Source organism: Acomys minous (genome assembly GCF_964271855.1).
Source record: "Acomys minous genome assembly, chromosome: 2".
Lineage (NCBI taxonomy): Eukaryota > Metazoa > Chordata > Mammalia > Rodentia > Muridae > Acomys > Acomys minous.
Window position 1 is genome coordinate 116,346,208 of NC_140484.1, and position 19,866 is coordinate 116,366,073.

At 49.6% G+C, this 19,866-nt stretch overlaps 1 protein-coding gene across 1 annotated transcript; it reads right to left on the reverse strand.

Moving 5' to 3' along the window:
• Positions 1–10,138: 10,138 nt before the first annotated feature.
• On the reverse strand, positions 10,139–19,226 carry WDR73 (WD repeat domain 73). Its single transcript, XM_084773353.1, has 8 exons — positions 19,123–19,226; positions 18,652–18,719; positions 18,353–18,441; positions 17,491–17,579; positions 16,657–16,721; positions 12,995–13,159; positions 12,368–12,733; positions 10,139–10,796 (listed from the first exon to the last, which is right to left on the reverse strand). Exons 1-8 carry the CDS (start codon positions 19,161–19,163, stop codon positions 10,561–10,563), a joined length of 1,119 nt encoding a protein of 372 aa, XP_084629479.1. The 5' UTR covers positions 19,164–19,226; the 3' UTR covers positions 10,139–10,560.
• Between the last annotated feature and the right edge of the window lie 640 nt (positions 19,227–19,866).

Below are 19,866 nucleotides of genomic sequence, written 5' to 3' on the forward strand. Positions count from 1 at the left end.
ATCACTTTGTGTACTTGTTTGCTCCTTGTTCATATTTTACACACACATACACACACACATGCATACCCGTGCACACATAGAATCCAATATAGCTAAGGCTGACCTTGAATTTACAATGTATTTGAGGATGACTTTCAACTTCTGATCCTCCTGCCTTTACCTCCTGAGTGCTGGGATTACCAGGATGTGCCACTCTGCCCAGTTTATGCAATACTGGGGAGTTGAATTCAAAGCATCATGCATGACAGGCCGTGGCACATTCTTGGCCCCTTACATCTTTCTTTTTATTTGTTTGAGTGTATATTGATGTGTGTGCAGATACCTGTGCAGGCCACTGGTTAACCTCCAGTGTCATCCCTAAGGCTCTGTCCACCTTGGTTTTCTGAGACAGAATCTCTCACTGGGATCTGGGCTTCTCTGCTTAAACTAAGCTCCTGGCTAGATAACTCCCAGAACTGCCTTTCCAGTACTGGGGTTACGAGCATGTTGCTGTTGGCGCTGGTGCTGGGCACTGAACTGAGGCCCTCCCATGTTCACAGCATGTACTTACCAACTGAGCTCTCTCCAGCCGCATCTTTTTTTGTTTTTGTTTTTTTTGTAACAGGGCTTCTCTGTGTGTAGCCTTAGCTGTCCTAGACTCACTTTGTAGACCAGGCCGGCCTTGAACTCACAGTGATCCTCCTGCCTCTGTGTCCTGATCCAGCTGCATATTTTTAATGTGTATGTGCATCTAGATTCTGCCCTGCAGGTTTTGTATACCAAGGATATTCTTTTTAAGGAAGTGTCAGTTTTCCTCTCTTCTGACCTCCATGGGCACTACACACACATAGTGTACATACATACATGCAGGCAAAAACACCCATACACATAAGTAAATCCTTACAAAAATGATAGGAGGGAGAGAAGGAAGGCAGAAAATCCCCTTGTGAGGTTTGGTCTGAATTAGGAGTTTGTCTGGCAGATCCACACTTGACCTTAGTTCTTAGGATCCCAACCTGTGAAAAGTGGAGACAGGAATGCTAACTGGAGAAGGGAGTCGTTATGAGGAAAAAGAACACCCTGGGAAACGGGAACCCTCCCCTCCGACATGAGGGTTATGCTTGGCAAGGGCATTTTTAAAATGAGGGTTGAATATTGCCAAATAGAGTCCCATTCTTCTCCTCCGCCTTTAAAAACATATGGCTGAACTAGCTAGTTCATACTAGCCTAGAACGTGTAAGCCTCCTGCCTTGGACTCTTGGTTGTTGGAACTACATGCCTGGGTTTCCATGGGAGTTAAGGGTTATCCACTGCCCCACCCCCCAGCCAGCCTTTCCCTGGCTGTCCTGGACTCACTCTGTAAACCCGGCTGGCCTCAAACTCACAGGGATCACCTGCTCCTGCCTTCCTGAGTGCTGGGATTACAGGCCTGCGCCACCGTGCTTGCTAATGATGGTGGTAGGTGGTAGGCTGAAAGCAAGTAGGTTGTTAGACCAATCACTGATTCTGTCCCTTTGCTTATTTGTAAACATTCATTGAACGCTCTGTACCGTCACTGTGCTGGGTGTCAGGGAAAACTACCAAGTCCTATTAGGTGTCAACAGATATCTGAATCTATCCAGGAAGAAGCGGGAGCTGTGTGTGTGCCACAGACAGGGAGCACAGCTGGAGGAGTTCTCCAGCTGGCATTTTCTTGTGTAGCCCATGCTGGTCTTAAACTCTGTATGGAGCTAAGGATGATCTTGAACTTCTGCACCTCATGACTTCATTTCGCAAGTGCCAACATAGCCACGTCAGAATTGTATTATAATTTATGATAATATCTGTCCTGAGATTACAGACGCGTTCTAGGATCCAGCTCAGTGTGTGATACTAACTCTATAGACTTAGTTGGCCCACTTCATAGATAATACAAACTCAGGAGGCAGATGAAACTCAAATTTTGGTTTAGAAAATGGATTGGGTTCCTTTGATAATTATCACTTCCATGCCCTCTTAGTATTTACCTGTATAAATTACACAGCTGACAATATTTGTAGAAATCAACCAACATCCCAATGATATAACTAATGTTTTTAAAATGTCACATATAGTCAAAAGCCAGTTGGAAACTAGCTATTTATTTTGAATGTTTCTTTCTTTAGATTATTTCATTTTACGTGTAAAAATGTTTCCTCTGCATGTATGTCTGTGCACCATGTGTATGCAGTGCCCACTGAGGACAGAAGAGGGTGTCAGATTCCCTTGAACCGTAGTTATGGACATTTGTGAGCATCCATGAAATGCTAGGAATCCAACATAGGTCCTCTGGAAGAGGATCGAGCTCCCTTAACTGCTGAGCCATCTCTGTAGTGTGTGTGTGTGTGTGTGTGTGTGTGTGTGTGTGTGTGTGTGTGTGTGTGTGTGTGTGTGTGTACACGCACACGCGCGCTGATGCTTAAGGAGGCCAGAAGAGGGTGCTAAAGAGTGTCATTTAGTAGACTGACTTACAGGCTGTGGTCCAGCTAATCCAACAATGGTTGCTTATGAATGTCCAGGAATCCAGTAGTTGCTCAGTGCTTGAGGCTGGAAGTCTCAGGTGGTCTTCAGAACATGCTAGAATCCTGAAAAGGTGGCTCTAATGCCGGTGAACAAATGGATTTGCTAACAGGGAGACAGCAGGGAGGGAAGAGAGACGCTTCCTTCTTCCGTATCCTTTCACAGGCTGCCAGCAGAAGGTGTGACTCATATTTAAGGTTTTTCTTCCCACCTCAAAGATCCAGATTAGAAGTGGATTTTCTCACTTTAAGTGATTTTAATTAAGCAAAAACTCCTCACAGGTGTGCCCACTCTTTTTTTGGACTACATTCCAGATGTAGTCAAGTTGTCAACCAAATCGCCATCACAGAAGGGTCTTGCTCTGCAGCTGTGGCTGGCCTGGCCCTGTGTTGTATAAACTGGGCTGGGCTCGGGTTACAGTGATTGGTCCTCCTGCCTCTGCTTCCCGAGCACCCACCGGGACTACAGTTTTGTGTGCCACCATGCCCAGCTCTGCTCGCACCTCAACCCATACAGCACTACATCCCGAGGCTTTAGTTTAACTGCTGCATCCCCTTCAGCAACCAGCATCCAGACGCAGAGACAACTGAGCGCCGGCACCCAGCTGTGCCACTTTGCACCTGTCTGACACATACGGTGTGGGAGGGCGTGGGAAGCTCATCAGACCCGGTTCTGGACAAACTCGTGTCACACAGTTCTGCTTTTACTAGTTTACAGTTGAGCCAAGTCATAATGAGATGACTTCTCCACAGAATCCTCCTTCGGGTTACATTTATGGTTCACGACACCATAATACTTTATAATATAATCCAAAGGTGCAGAGCAGTGACAGGGCCGCTATACTGCTCTCTTACTCACTGGCAATGCTCTGAGGGAAGTAGCCTCACTCTAGGCACAGACTGGAGGCTTGGGGTGGGGGATGGGGGCCCTGTTAATCCTGTGGTCCTTTAGCTTCCCTGTATTAGTTTCTTTTACATTTTTATCTTGTGTTTAGATGAGGCAAGGTTTGGGAGGATAGCCCAGGCAGGCCTCAGGTTTACAGACCTTAGCTTCTCACACTGGGCATTCAAGTGTATTATTAAAGCCATAAGCTTGGGCATGGTGGCTGTGCAGTGGTGATGTACACCTTGAATCCCCAGCACTCAGGAGGCAGAGGCAGGTGGATCCCTGTGAGTTCAGGCAGACAAGAAGGCTCAGTGGGCAAAAGAGGTGGCCCACCAAGACTGGCCACCTCAGTTCAATCCCTGGGGCCTATATAGTGAATAGGGAAAGCTGGCTCCTAGAAGTTGTCCTAGGACTTGACATCTGTATCACTGCACTTACTCCCTATCCCCCACCCATATACATTTTAAAAAGTTAAAAAAAAAAAAAAAAAAAACAAGCAAAGCACAAGACACACTAATAACAACAAATGAATGAAAATAGATATTGTTTTAAAAAAGGATACATTAGCTACTTTTTAATCCTTTTTCCTCCTTGTAGTAGGACGGTCACAATTGTAATTGATTAGTTCTTGCAAATAACAAATCATCCCCTTCCTGGCCCTTTACCTTTAACTGGGCAGGGGTGGCTGCCTCCTAACTAGGGACCTCTGCAGGGCACAGCTGCTTTGTTCCACCCACCGCCTCTCATGGAGATTTTCACATGGAGGGCTCTAGTTGGCTTTTTCAGATTAAAAAAAAAAAAAAAGTGCTCTGCCTGCATGTATGCCTGCCCACCAGAAGAGGGCACCAGATCTCATTATAGATGGCTGTGAGCCACCATGTGGTTGCTTGGACTTGAACTCAGGACCTTTGGAAGAGCAGGCAGTGCTCTTAACCTCTGAGCCATCTCTCCAGCCCTGCTTTTTTTCAGATCATTTTCTTCTGATAAAATTTCCCAAAGCCATGGAGGAAATGGGTGTAAGATTTCCTGAGTGAGGGAAGCGGCGATTCATTCCCTTTGGTTTTCCACATGTCCTACCTGAGCCCCTTGTAGTCTAGGTCTGCACCCCTGTGGTAATGTGAGCAGCGGCTGTGGCCCCAGAGTCCACTTGTCCTTGGGCTTCCTCTCCACTGCTCACCCCTCCGTGGAGTCTCAACTCTGAGTTTAGCATCTGCCTGAAACAGCTGTGGGAGAAGCTACTGAGTAAAAGGTGTCACTCCAAGTGGACCATTTGCCCAGTCCTTCATAGCTTGGTGATATAAAGCGAGAGCCCCAAACTCTCCTGGCTAGGCCTTTGTCCCACCGGTGTTTGGTCCCTATGGCAACTCTGAGACTCTTGGGCTGGTTTGGAAGCTAGTTGCTGTGTGCCGGCCTGGGTTCTATGTAAGCCGCTGATCTGAAGAGCAGAGATCTCCAAAGCCAGTCTCATTACTGGGCCCTCCCGTCATCCTCTCCGTGGGCTGCGCTTGCTGTGTGCAGTCACAGCTTAGCTGTCTTGAGTAGGTAACAGGGACTAGGGTTAGAGCCCAGAAACAGCATGTGGCTGGTACTGGGAGCCACAGGGTTTGGTCCTTAACACCAAAAATAAAAAGCACACCCAATAGGTCTTACTGTGTAGCCCAGGCTGGCCAGAACTCTCCACTATCCTGCCTCTTCCTGAGTGCCGAGATTAAGAGCCAGGCGTGGTGGCGCACACCTTTAATCCCAGCACTCAGGAGGCAGAGGCAGGGGGATTGCTGTGAGTTTGAGGCCAGCCTGGTCTACAAAGCGAGTCTAGGACAGCCAAGGCTACACAGGGAAACCCTGTCTCGAAAAGAGAGAGAGAGAGAGAGAGAGAGAGAGAGAGGGGGGGGGGGGAGAGAGAGAGATTACAGATATGGTACCCATTGCAGCCTTAAAAACTCACATAATATTAAGTGTGACAGTGCCTTCCTGCCCTGTTTCCTTGAAGCCCCCCCCCCCCACCTTTTCCCTTCTGGGCTCTCCCAGCCTCTCTGCAGTATTCCCATAACACTGACTTTGAACACACCCGCACGTGGCACAAAGCACACTGCCTGCCGTGCAGGAAGCTGGGTTGCTCAGTGCAGCATCTGGAAAGATTCTCTCCGCTGACCGTACTCAAGCAGGGTCGCTCTGCTCTGCTTTCCCCACCACAGCACAGTTCTGCTCTAGTCCTTGCCCCTCAGCTGGCTGTTGGTGAGTTAGTGTCAAGGATACTCTCTGAATCAGCCAGGCCTGAGCGCGCAGGAAAGGAAGAAGTGGGCTGTGTGTTGTAGCTTCACGTGACTGGCACCAGGCCTGTGACCGACCAAGCCTTACGTGGTAGAAAATGTTAACTGGATTTTGAGCTCCACACTGAGTTATTTACCTGTACAATAGGTAAGGATAAACACTTCTGCCCCCTGCTGTGAGCGACTACTCTGAGAGCCACCCTACCCTGCCCCTCCCCGCCCCGCTCTCCGCCCCAGAGTGAGGAGCCTTCACCTGGCTGCCACCGCTGCTCCCTCTGCACCTTCCTTCTATTTTATTGGTTAGCGCTGCTGTCTGGCCACTGTGGAGGCCTGTGTAAAATGTCCTGTGTGCTGAGTCTCGGGCTCTCGGCTCTACCTCCTGGGTTCTCTGATATTGGGCTGTCTAATTGAGCTTCTGATCCCTGCTAAGCATTGAGTGTCACGTGAGGATGTAGCGTGGTTAGCTAGGGGAAAGAATCCTGGACTTCCTTTGCAGGCTGGCCTTGAACTCACAGAGGTCCGCCTGCCTCTGCTTCCCTGAGTGTCGAGATTACAGGTATTTGCCATGACACCCAGCTCAAGACCCATTTTTATTTATTTATTTTAAAGAGCTGGGGAGATGGCTCAGCGGGGAACCAGAAGAGAGCCTGCCTCAAACAAAGTGGAAGATAGGGAACAACAGTCAAGGTGTTGTCTGACCTCCACATGTATGCTTTGGCATTTGTAACACACACACACACACACACACACACACACACACACACAAATACATGACACGTGAATTGGGCTAAAAAATGTCTTCATACTACTTTGTATTTTGAGATAGGGCCTCACTCTGTAGACCTAACTGGCCTGGCCCTCAGTGTGTAGACCAGACCACACAGAGATCCACCTGCTGGGATCAAAGGTGAGCACCAGCACACCTGGCCACATTTGAAAGCATCACACCTACACACTCCTGGAACTTAGTGCCTTACACGTGGGAAGTGCTGACAGAGCACCTGTTTATTTAACACCCGTCATTCCCCGAGACGTGGCTCTGCTGTTTCCGCTTTCCTGTCCAGTCCTTTCAAAGAATGTCTCTACTTGCAACCTCAGAGACTTCAGAGCACCTGCTGTTGGAGATCATTTTCAAAGTAATAGCCCTGAAACCAGAAGTTGAAGTGTTTCTTCCCAGGCCAGGGAAAAAAAAATGGCACAGGCTGTTTTATAATGTCTTTTAAAGATTTTTCAAAAATTATTTACGTTGCTGGGCGTGGTGGTGCATGCCTTTAATCCCAGCACTCGGGAGGCAGAGGCAGGCGGATCGTTGAGTTCAAGGCCAGCCTGGTCTACAAAGCGAGTCCAGGACAGCCAAGGCTACACAGAGAGACCCTGTCTCGAAAAACCAAAAAAAAAAAAAAAAAAAAAAAACCAAAAAAAAAAAAAAAAAACCAAAAAACAAAAAACCAAAAAAAAAAACAAACAAAAACCAAACCAGATCTTTCTGATAACATCTGCTGGGTTCTTGGGAACAGAAGATTCCATACACTGCCCACCCGAGGTTGTCTTGAGTGTTTTTCCCTGCTGTGACCTTTGGCTGTAACCTCATGCGGAATGAAGACACAAGTGGCACAAACGCACATTCAAAAGCCTGGGATCAAGTGTGCCGTGCACTCTGATGGAGACACCAGTATCCTGGAAACTCAGCGGATTTATTTTATGAATCAAGGAGGCAGGTTTACTGTATCCAGCTGATTGGGAAGGCAGGGTAGTTACCTTGTAGGGGGCTCCAGGGAGAGGCCTATAAGGCACAGGGTCCTGGCATCCACTTTAGAAATGAGACCCAAAGCAACCATGTCTCTGCTCTTCAGTGTTACAGGTCAGTGCTGCTGCACACACCAGCTGTGCAGCTGTCACTGCCAGTCCCAGAATGTTGTTTTTGTTGGTTGAGACAGGATTTCTCTGTGTAGCCTTGGCTGTCCTGGACTCACTTTGTAGACCAGACTGGCCTCGAACTCACAGAGATCTGATTGCCTCTGCCTCCCTGAGTGCTGGGATTAAAGGTGTGCACCACTACGCCTGGCTAATATTTGCCCTTTGGATTGGTTCACTTCCTGGGCTCCACTTGCAGCAAGTGGACTCAATTCCACCCTCAACTCCCATGCACACGTTGCTCGTTGGCACAGGACAAGCACCACTGATAGGCTCAAGCCTGTTTTCTCAGTTGTATTCCCAGCTCCATCTATACCTAGGGTTGGGGCTGTGCCTCTGGCACTGAGGGAGCCTCTTTCTGAGCACCTTTCCTGTGTGAACCGCTCTCTCACCCCAGGCAGTCAGCACGCCTGCCCCTTCTCTAAGCGAGGCTCTATGTTACTCAGTTCCGTGTCTCGTCCTAGCACCTAGCGGAGTGCGTGGCATTCAGGAATGTTTGCAGATGATGTCTGTAGCAACACTTTTCCACAGCTTCCTCTTTCTCATTCCCCCAAATCCAGCCACTCCCCCTCGCTGCTCTCTCTGGGACATGCTGACAAGAAAGCATGCTGCAGCCTTACAGCCTCCCTCCCACCTGCAGCTGTGAGCATGCCTAGCCCTCAGCCCCTTCCCTAGGCCAAGGGCAACACTGAATTCCAGCCGGCCTTTGTCAGCGCTTTCCAGACAGACACCTCTAAGAGTCAGAAGCTCCCTTTCTTCTCTGGCTCCCGCTGAGCTATCTACAGGTACTGTGCTAATTCTAACGACCTGAAGGGAAGGAAGCTCCTGCTCTGCTTCTGTCTGCCTCACAGTCCTGGCGTTCTCCTCCTGCCAGTGCTTTCCCCCTTCAAGGCCCCATCACCACCACCACTGGCGGCGTTGAGGCTCCTTTGCTCACACAGTTCTTCTGAAGAGAACTTTGTATTTCTATGGAATTTTCCTCTGAATCCTGCCACTGCACGTTCTGTAGGAGTCAGTCATTTTCTCTGGGGACTTTGTGACCCTGAGGCAGCCTCTCTGCTCCATCATGTAGGCTCTGGCCAGACAGGACAAACTGCAGTTCCTACCTGGAGGCCTCAGCCTCAAGACCTCCTGCAGCGGCCTGGCCTGTGCAAGCCTCGCCTTCCCTTGCTTCCTCTGCACCATTAAGCTTGCGCTAGACTACCCGGTGTGGGCTTGGTCTTCCCGTCAGACCCCGACTGACAGCTTTCAGCAAAGCACACATCAACGCTCCTAAATTACTCTCTGCATTCACTTAGTGAAATACTATAGCTCAGCCAGCGGCTGCTGGTAACCCTGGTCTCCGGGGGAAACGAGCCCTGCTTTGTAACATTTGCCAGCTTCTGAGACACAAATACTCCCACCAAGGCCAATTTCAAGCTAGCAATGACAGCACTGAGCACAGAGGGAAGAGAGCTGAAGATGAGCTTCAGCAGGGGCGGGGATGACTGAGCACGCTTCAGAGATGCTGGGCATGACCATCACGGTGTGAACTGCAATTCTCAAAGCTGCTGGGCATGACCATCACGGTGTGAACTGCAATTCTCAAAGCTGCTGGGCATGACCATCACGGTGTGAACTGCAATTCTCAAAGCTGCTGGGCATGACCATCACGGTGTGAACTGCAATTCTCAAAGCTGCTGGGCATGACCATCACGGTGTGAACTGCAATTCTCAAAGCTCTCCAAAGCCAGCCTCTCTCAACCCCACTGCTAGTACATCCAAGAATTCCTTCCACGCTGGTCCTGTGCTCAGGAAACCGAGGGAGGAGGGCGGAGCCCCTGCGCTCTCAGCCTTGTATTAAAGGGGAGAGAAGCTACAGCTGTCTGTGGCTCCTGGGAAGGAACAGCCTCTGGGAAGGTCACCCAGAGCCTTCACACAGTGAGTCTGTATCTCAAAAATAATAAGTACAATACAAAGAAATAAATTTTTCTTTAAAAAATTGTTAGGTTTTTCTTATCACCATATTTTCTACATGCTGTGGAGTAAGTCTGTACTCCTTCATCATTCACACCCTGAAGCCCCAACCCCCAGGGTGACTGTATTTGGAGTTGGGGGTCTAGCAATTAAGGTCAAGTAAGGTCATAAGGATGGGAGCCTTATCCAACAGTGAGGAAGGCAGCGCTTACTCCAATCAGCAGGCAGAGGACGTGTGCAGAAAGCAGTATGTGTCCTTTAGCCAAGCAAAGAGCCCATCTTGCCACCTTGTACACACACACACACACACACACACACACACACCAAGAAAAAACTTAAAAAAAAAAAATTAAATGCAGCTTGGTGTGGTGGCTCATGCCTTTAATCTCAGCACTTGAGAGGCAGAGAGGCAGGCAGATCACTGTGAGATCAAAGCGAGCCAGGACAGCCAAGACTACACAGAGAAACCCTGTCTCAAAAAACCAATAAATAAATAAATTAATTTTAAAAAAGCAGCTCAGACTAAGTAGAGCAGGCTGGGCTCAATCCCATGTAGAAAAAACTAAGTAAGTAAATTTAAAAAAAAAAAATCGCTCTTTTCTTGTTCCTGGAATTTTTTCAATGTTTATTGGCCCTAAGACATTGCTTCCTTCTGTGAAAAAGCTCACACCCACAGCACACTCCAGCTCTCCTGATTCTCACCATGATGCTGTGAAGTCAGGGACACAGCGTTGCCATTTTACACTTGGAAAGGCAAGGCTCCTAGAGCCAACAGTCGCTTCTAGCCCTGTTACACCGTGCACCCGACCAACTACTCTCAGATACTTTACTTGTGATGTTCCCCACAGCCCTAGGTGGGAGGTACTGCCACCCTAATTTACAGTTCAGAGAAAGGGAGCAGAAGGGCAGGCTAACTTGCCGAAGCCAACAGCTGTGGTAGACCTGCGGTCACTCAGCGTCCTACACCAGCCACTCAAGCCACTCCCCTTCTCAGAGGCCCATGAGGGAACCGATGCTGTCAACAAGAGGCCTGGAGGTCCACCCAGTCCCACACGTGCAGAGAGGCATCATTTGCTGCTGATAACAAAGTCCTGGGTTTGCAAGGGTGCCAGGTGTGGGTGGTAACCAGGGGGGCGGAGTCAGCCTCATTCCCATCCAGGAAGATGTGGCCTTTGTGAGTGAAAAGGGGCTCCGCTTGGGTTCTCTTCCCGTCCCATGATGTGACATTATAGATCTGCACTGTCCCGTCAAAGCCTGGAGAAGAACACAGAAAAGAGAGGCATCACTCTATATCCCTTGCTTTCTGGAGGACACTTACTCTGCCACAAGACACTCAGAGGCCACCCACCCCTGCACCGTGGGGGACGTCTCCATGAGCACCCGTGGATACCCATCAAGCATTCCCACAGTGTGAGATACTGTGTGATGAAGGCCTGAGGTGGATGCCTGTTGTGTGTGTACTCCTGTGGCGGTCAGGGACGTACCCCTCAGGTGTCATTTTTCAGGCACAGTGCACTTTAGGCCTGCAGGCCAACGAGCCCTGCCTGTTTCTGCCTCCCTGGTGCTGGAATTATAAGCACAGGCCACTACGTTGAACATTCTTCCCCCAGACCTCTCCCTCTCTCCGTGAGACAGACTCTCACTATGTAGCCCTGGTTGACCAGGAGCACACACACTCACTCTACCTCTGTTTATATATGTTTATATATTGGTTTTTCTTCCTTTCTTTTTTTGGTTTTTTAAGACAGGGTTTCTCTGTGTAGCCTTGGCTATCCTGGCCTTGAACTCAGAGATCCACCAGTCTTTGCCTCCTGAATGCAGGGATTAAAGGTGTGGGCCACCATACCCAGCCACATACTGGTTTTTCAAGACAGGGTTTCTCTGTGTAGAACACCCAGCTTTTTTTTTTAAGATGTATTTATTATTATGTATACAGTGCTCTGCCTACATGTACACCTGAAGGCCAGAAGGCATCAGATCACATTATAGATGGTTGTGAGCCACCATGTGGTTGCTGGGAATTGAACTCAGGACCTCTGGAGGAGCAGTCAGTGTCCTTAACCTCTGAGCCATCTCTCCAGCCTGAACACCCAGCTTTTCTACATGGGTTCTGGGAATCAAACTCAGGCCTCATGCTTACAAGTGAGCTATGCCCCAACGTCAGCATGTGTCATCTTTAGTCCTCATAACAGTTATCTTCACTGGAAACGGAGGCAGAAGAAACCTTCAAATCTTTTTAAGTTGCTCCAGATTCCATTCCCTCCCCCTCTGGTCCTTGGCGGACAGTCTCCTCTCCTCTTGAGAGCACCATGCCTCCTGTCCATCTGTCCCTCTCCTACCCTGCTGTCTTCCTGTTCTCTCTGGCACAATGTTTCTTCTGCTCTTTCCGGATCCCAAAATGTCCCCTTTGGGCTTGCAATAGACCTTTCTCACTGGCCCCTCGATGAGTGTCCCACTGAACACGCACGGCCTCACAGTGAGAATCCCCAGGCTTTGGGAGCCTGCTGTCGTGGCTACAGCTAATGCAAGCAACAAGCAGCTCACAGAGCTGCTGTCTGGTGCAGCCTCTGGCTGTTCCAGATCTTACTGTCTACAAGTCTCTCAACACACCTGAACACACCTAGATTTGCAAGGGCCCTGCCAATAGCTGCAAGTTCAGTGGCCACGGTGGGAGGTGCTGGACTTTGAGCAGACCAGAGACCAAAATGGCATTCTAGTAGGCAGCCTGACCTTCTGCCGCCATGTTCACCACAGGGCTGCAGTCCTTTCCCAAGCACCTGCGATCCCCGGGAGAGAGCAGTGGAGTAACAGCTTCTCGGAAGTACCTGAAATAGCCAAGCAGTTGTCCAGGCCTGGAGCCCAGGTCACCCGCAGCAGCTCTGGGTCAGGACTGGATCTGGACACTGGGCACTGGACTGAGCTCACAGGCTGACAGAGAGTCCGGGGGTCAAAGAGGCAGAGCTTCCCATGGGAGCCAAGGCTGGCGATGCAGGGTGCAGGGCCTTGGCCCCCATCCCTAACCTCTGCACACCATCGCTCTCCACCTGAGCCAGGGCTGGGGCTGACAGTCTCCAGTGGTGCCCACTTCTGGCGGGTGTCCACAAGCCCCAGCCGACCTGAGGTGCCACAGAAAGCAAAGGTGTCTGCGTCCAGGACCTGAAGGCTGCTCAATAGCTCACTGTCACTTGTACCTACAAGACAGAGGGCACAGAAGAAAAGGTGCTGAAGTCAGATGGGTCTGGCAACGTGGCAGCGCCAGGCCCAGGCAGAATGAATCATGTTTACACCTTTCACCTTGCCAGTCTGCTCTCTGGCAGGTGCTAGGCCAGGGTTTGCACACGGCCCACGTTTCCCCAGCAGCTGGCACAAAGGCTTGAGCGAGGTCTCACTAGGGGCTCTGGAGGAAGGACAGAGCTGGTGGGCAGCCAGCAGGGGGCGCACTGTGTTAGTACCTGAGCTGTAAGTGATCTTCTGGGATTCCACATCCACAGTCCTCAGGCCACTGAGCCGTGCCCCGTGGAGGATTCCAGGTGCCACAGACGAGAAGACGGACACGCGAGGCCAGAGACTCTCCTCTTTGTCCTGCACATCAATGGTACTGACAGCTTCAATGACATCTGAAGAAAAGGGGAAGAGGCCAAAGCGCCGAATGTCAGTGAGGGTAGGCAGAAACCTTCCCTGACATTTAGAGGGTCAGGGAGAGCGAGCTAAGGCTGCTGAGACAGCGTGGAGACAAAAGCACTCTGGGTTTTGTTCACACTCTGAACCTGCCAGAATTATTTTCATGCCTTCGTAGTTTGTCTTATGAACTATTTTTGCAAATGGGAGACAATGAGTCACCGCAGCCATCTTGAAATCATGCGGTTCTGACTTGTTGATGGAGAAGATAGAGGGAAAGAAAAGGCATGAACACACGCTGATGTCAGTCACACCTCAGTGAAAAGTGACAAGCACGGAGGTCATGAACCAGCCCTGCTCCTTCCAAGATATGCTCTGTGACCTCACCATGCAGCCTGCCAGACCTGCCAGCTCACGGCTGCACTGCAGATGTCATGGATGAGAACATTTCATTAAACTTAGATTGCCAGATGGTCAGGCTCCGCATCAAGTGCCTTCACCTGCTGAGCCATCTTGCAGGACCTTTAATTTTTTTCCTTTTGAGATAAGGGTCCTAGTCCAGGCTGGCCTCAAACTCTTGATCCTCCTGTTTCCTGGTGCCAAAATGAAACACATTTTAATTTTTGTTTGGCTCTCATCTCTGTAGTTTTACGGTTTGCCTCAGGCTCAGGATGCTTGGCTAGCTGGCTGTTTCTAGTCTTTGTATTCTACATCTTTTGGGGCCTTTTTGTTGTTGTTGTTAAGGTTTTGGACATAGGGCTGGCTCTGTAGACCAGGCTAGCCCCAAACTCACAGAGCTCCATCTGCCTGTCTCCTGAGTGCTGGGATTCATTTGTCACTTCTCTTGATGTCACTCTTAACAGTTTTGAACAAGTCACTTGCTGCACAAACTACTGAAAAGAGAAATCCTGTTTTATGATTTGTATTTTCTTTATCCAAAAAGAACTCCCTACTTCATGTCCACATTGTACAAAGATGAAGATCTATGCGCATTTTCAGTTTTTTGTTTTTGTTCTTCAAGACAGGGTTTTTCTGTGTAGCCTTGGCTGTCCTAGACTCACTTTGTAGACCAGGCTAGCCTCGAACTCACAGCGATCCGCCTGCCTCTGCCTCCCTGAGTGCTAGGATTAAAGGTATGTGCCACCACCGCCCGCAAGCATTTTCAGTTTTAAAGGACAGGACCGAGTGAGCACTGAACGGATGGGCGTGGGAAGGGTACTAAATGGCTGAACAAGAGCGTTTGGCAGTATGCTCCTTCCAGACAGTTCCCCTGCATCAAGACTTCTGAGCTCCCAGGGTCACAGCACCCTCAGGGCATTTCGTCCAGACTTTTCAACACAAGCTGAGACGCGCCTGCAGCAGACACAACAGCTGAGCCTCAGAACTATTAGCTGGTCTCTAGAGAGCACCAAAAGGCTGTGGCTGAGGCCATTTTAGCAGAGCCTGCCTGGCTCTTGTGTGCTTACTTCCCTGACTCTCTTGCACTGACTACAAGGAGCCTGAAGCCAGTTCTCCCAGGACCTGCTGCTCTGAGCCACGGGAGGGTTCTCAGCTGCTGGACTGGAGGAGACCTATTTCAAAGCTTCTTCAGGGACTGGGATACAGCACAACGCCAGAGCACTGGCTTGGCATAACTGAGGCCCTGGGTTCCCTCTCCATCCAGCACCATAATAATTATATACATACCTAAAACAAAAATCCAGCTTTTTCCACTCAGCACAGAAGTATATCCTCTAGAAAATTCCCACTCAATATTCCAACCCAGCATGTTAAGAGGATGAAAGAGCCAGGAGCAGTGGTACACACTTTTGGTCCCAGCACTTGGGAGATGGACACTAGCCTGGACTACATAAGTGAGTCCCAGGACAGCCTCAATTATATAGTGTGACCCTGTCTCAAAAAACAAAACCAAAAGCTGGGTGCATGTGGTGCACACCTTTAATCCCAGCACTCTGGAGGCAGAGGCAGGTGGATCTCTGTGAGTTCAAGGCCAGCCTAGTCTCTAGAGAGCGTTCCAGGGCAGCCAGGGATACATAGAGAAACTCTGTCTCCAAAACCAAAAAAACAACACCAAAAACAAAGCAAACCACCACCACAACATACAGCAATGAGAAGAAAAGCACCAAACTGGGATAAATTATCAGCAAATGTATCTAATGAAGAACGTGTATCCAACACACAAAGAACTTTTATAACTCATGAGGACCAACACTCCAGTGCAGGCGAAAGGCCAGCATTTTACTAAATAAATGAATGGTTTCCAAGCCACATGAAAGTTGCTTAGTGCTGTTAGTGGGAAATGTAAGCCAAAGCCACAGTGATGTGCACACCACCCCCATTAGAACGGCTCTGACGAAAAGGCGGGGTTAGGGATAAGTGCTTGCTCAACAGGCATATGAGTTAATCCCTAGGCACAGAGACAGTGACAAATGTTGGTGAGGATGTGGAAAAATGGTAACTTTTGCCCATTGCTAGTGGGACATAAATGAACACATTTTATAAAATTTTATGAATGTGTATGTATGTATGCCTGCTTGAGTTTATGTGCACCATGTATGTGCAGGTGCCCATGGAGATCAGAGGGTGTCTGGTCCCTGCACACTGGAGTGACAGGTGGCTGCGAACTACCTGACAAATAAGTGTGCTGGGAACCACTGCGACAGCAGAAGAGCCTTAACTGCTAAGCCATCTCTCCAGCCTCAACTTTTAATTTCCAGGACAGCAGGGCTACACTGAGAGCCCTGCACAGAAAAACCAAAAAACAATCACCACCACCACCACCACCAACAGCAACCCCAGTAGCAGCAACCACCACCTACCCACATGTATAGGTAAGCAACACCAACACAAGGAACTGGGCACAAGCACACAGACAAGTGACAAAAAGAGTGCACAGGGTCAGGATGAGCTCAACAGAATCCCAGCCATTGCACTGACTGCCAGAGCTTTGCAGGAGACACCCTGGGGCAGCCCACTTCCTACTGTTGAGAGGCCTCTCATGAATGGTTGGATCAGGGCAGAGGGACCACTGCTAGTCCCCACAGAGGAATGTCCTACCACTCTGAGAAGGAACAGGACCTTCTCTGTGCCCTTGGGAGCAGTGTGACCTCTGGGTAAGACACTGCAGTGAACCTGTTGCTCACTTGTACTTTCCTTTCCCAGAACTAGCACACTCTAAAAGGAAGGACCTTCTCCATGTCACCTTCTCCTCCAAGAGCTGAGTGCTCTGGACAGGCTCTGGTTCGGCCCTGTCCCTGCCCCGGTCCAGCAGAGAGCTCCTGGCTCTCAGGGCGCTCTGCCTGGAGCTGGGCTGGTAAACTCAACTCCTGGAGGAAGTTTAAAGAAGCCCCATTAGGCCCGACTGGCACACTGTGGATGCTAACTCATCTTTACAGACAGTGGACAGAAACTGCGATGTCCCCTGTCCCCTCCTTAAGTACTTTTTTATTGGCTCAGCAGAAGGGACCTCAACTTTCACCAAGTGAACTTCACTCACCATTGTCCTCTCCAATTTGCCACACCTGTATGTGACACCCTGGAAGGCCACTTGTCACCAGCAACCTGTCCCAGAGAGACAGAAAATCTTAGTCCAGACAAAGGAAAGCTCACCCTTACCCTGGCAGCCTTTCCCTTCCCACCCACTCAGGATCCCGGGGACCAGCTGCCCTGCTCATGCAGCAATGAGCAGGCTCACCCTGCTCTAGGGACAGGATCACAGCTCAGAGAGCCGCAGTTTGAACCCAGACTTCCACAGGTCATGATGGCCACCTAGAAAGGACACAAGTGGGGGCTGGAGAGATGGCTCAGAGGTTAAGAGCACTGACTGCTCTTCCAGAGGTTCTGAGTTCAATTCCCAGCAACCACATGGTGGCTCACAACCATCTATAATGAGATCTGGTGCCCTCTTCTGGCGTGCAGGTGTACATACAGGCACAATACTGTATACATAATAATAAATAAATAAATAAATCTTAAAAAAAAAAAAAAAGACAAAAGTGGAAAACTTGACCCTGACTGAAAGCCGAGCTTCTGTGGGAAGTGTCTGTCAGTTCTCTGAGAAGGTTGAGAGTGCTTTTCTACTCTGTATCTGGTCCCTGGAGTGATTCCAGAGACCTGGAGTGATTCCAGAGACCTGTTGGCTTCACTAATCAAAATGGCTGCTAAGCTAGTGGTTTCTTCACAGGCTAAGTGTGTGTGTGCCCTGGTGTCATGTGCACACACCTGTATCTCTATACTGAGAAGTGGGCATGGTGAGGAAAAGACAAAACACTGCAGACCACTTCCTGACGGCCCCAAAGACCGGAAGGTGTGGGACAGAGACTGGCCATACCTGGTATCTGGCACGTGCTTTAGGTCAAAGACAGATCTGTCTGAGAATCCTCCGTGGCGCACTTTGAAATCCCTCTCTGGGAATAAGCCCTAAAACACAAAGGGGTGGGGGTAATCAGACAGCACCTGTTTTTCCTTTCTTTTTTTGGCTTTTCTAGACAGAGTCTCTCTGTGTAGACCTGGTTGGCCTCCAACGCAGAGTGCCATGTGAGTGCCACACCACTGGGGTACTTCTCAAGTCCCTATATCTGTTTTTTTTTTAATTATTTATTCTACGTGTATGGGCGTTTTGCCTGTATGCGTGTCTGTGTAACACACACACACACACACACACACACACACGGTACCCTTGGAGGCCAGAAGAGGATGCGCTGGGCCAGGAGTTGTAAAAGGCTGTGAGCTGCAATGTGGGTGCCAGGAATCAAAGGCAGGTCCACCGAAGGACAGCCGGTGCTCTTAGCTCCTGAACCATCTCTCCAGCCCCCTAAATCTATTGTTGACACAGTAAGATTGCCTTTACCTGTAGCAGCTCTCCTGTGAACCATCTGACTTCCCTTGGCATTCAGCCCTATGCACGGGAGCCTCCTTCTACTTGACTTTGGTTTTTCAGAGACAGGGTTTCTCTGTGCAGCCCTGCCTGTCCTGGAACTAGAGCTGTAGCCCAGGCTGGCCTTGAACTCACAGCGATCCACCAGCCTCTGCCTCACAAGTACTGGGGTTAAAGGCATGCGCCATCATGTCCGGTTCTGCTGGATTTTAAGGGCAGGGCCCATACCTTGTCAGAGTCAGTACCTGGTGGGTAACAGGCACTCCGGAAATGCAATCACTTGTCACATATAAGCAGCCCCCTCCACTTAACTTACCTGGTTTTCCTTTACAGAGAGTCTGAGAGGTAATAGCAAATGAAGAATCTCATTTCTTTTCAAATTTTCATAACCAGCAACAAAGACTCCTGAAACAAAACAGTAACTGTGACAAACTTGTTAGAAATACCGTGGACCATGGCTGGATTTATAAATTCCCCCCAAGGGATAAATCTCTTTTCTCCATTCAGTGGGCAGCCTTGTGTCAGGGAACGGAAGCTGGATGGGTCTCTCTAAAGGCCTTAAAGCTCAGCCGAGGGGACAGAAATCCATCTCTAGTGGCAGGTAAGGTATATTACCTTTTTCACCAATCCACTCAAGGACTCGAGTGGCTCCTGAGAGGTCAAATGCATGAAAATCTTGGTACCTGCAGGATAGGAATACAAAAGTCACATGCTGCGCGCCACAGTACAGCTGACCAAGAACTCTGGGATCGCTGCAGGATTAGTGGACCCAGACTCTGGAGTTAGGTAGACATGGGACTGGGTCTTTTTTTTTTTTTTCCTGCGTTTTACTCACTGTGTGTACAGGTCCAGTCCTTGAATCTGTTTTTAAATTAACTTGGAGGCTGGCACAATTTAACTGGTCATGTGTGCCATACCGTTCACAAGCGCGGATCTGGTCGCTAGCATACAAAGGACCGAATGTCCCAGAGCGAGAGGCCGGGGATTAGAACCTTCCTTCCGGCCGTGCCTGGGCACCCCCCGCGAGCCCATACCCGTGCCCCAGCAGCTCGTACCCTCTCCCACAGCCCACCAAGCCCGATTTACAAGCGCAAAGACTCCACTAGCCAGTCCTCCGCGAGCTCCATAGCAACCGTGGCTTCCGCCGCCCCACTTCCGCCCGCCAGACTTCCTGGGCAGGCGCGTTCTCTCGCGAGGAGAGGGCGTGGTCTTACGCCTAGCAGCGTCGTGAGCGCGCAGCTATGCGCGCAGCCCTGTGGATATTTCCTCGGTTCTGCGTGCAGAGCCCGGGTAAAACCGACGCAAAACCAGAGATTCATCGATGTCAGGTACAAGCAAGATCTGAGACTTCAAATATGCCGCTGCTTAGGATCAAGTTTGTGCAGCCAAAGAGCTGTCAGTGCCCCAAAGCCGGGTACAAAACAGACTTAATGGGAACTTGAGGTGAACAAGTTAATTTAAAAGTTTGCGTGGGTGTGTTCGTGCAGAATACTTTAGTTTCTTGGGGTTTTTGTTTTGTTTCGTTTTGTTTGTTTGTTTGTTTGTTTGTTTTTAATGAAAGGGGTATTATTGGACAGGGACTGTAGCTGAGCTGGTGGAGTGCTTACCTAGCATGCATGAAGTTAGCTTTCCAGTACTACGGAACACCCCGCCCCCCTTTTTTATGGTGGTGCACCCCTGTAATTCCAGGGTAGAGGAGACAGAGGTAGGGGGATCAGCCGTTTTAGGTTATCATTTGCTACATAGGGAGTTTGAGGCTAGTCAGTGTTACACAAGGCACTGTGTCAGTGAAGTAACCGATACTCCAATTTCATTTTTATCCTATAACTT

Coding starts and splice junctions, on each gene's coding strand:
- WDR73 (XM_084773353.1), bottom strand. CDS start 19,163: ATGGAGCTCGCGGAGGACTGGCTAGTGGAGTCTTTGCGCTT. Junction 18,720..19,122: donor CTAGTGGAGTCTTTGCGCTT/GTAAATCGGGCT, acceptor CCTATCCTGCAG/GTACCAAGATTTTCATGCAT. Junction 10,797..12,367: donor CAACTGCTTGGCTATTTCAG/GTACTTCCGAGA, acceptor GTTCTTCTCCAG/GCTTTGACGGGACAGTGCAG.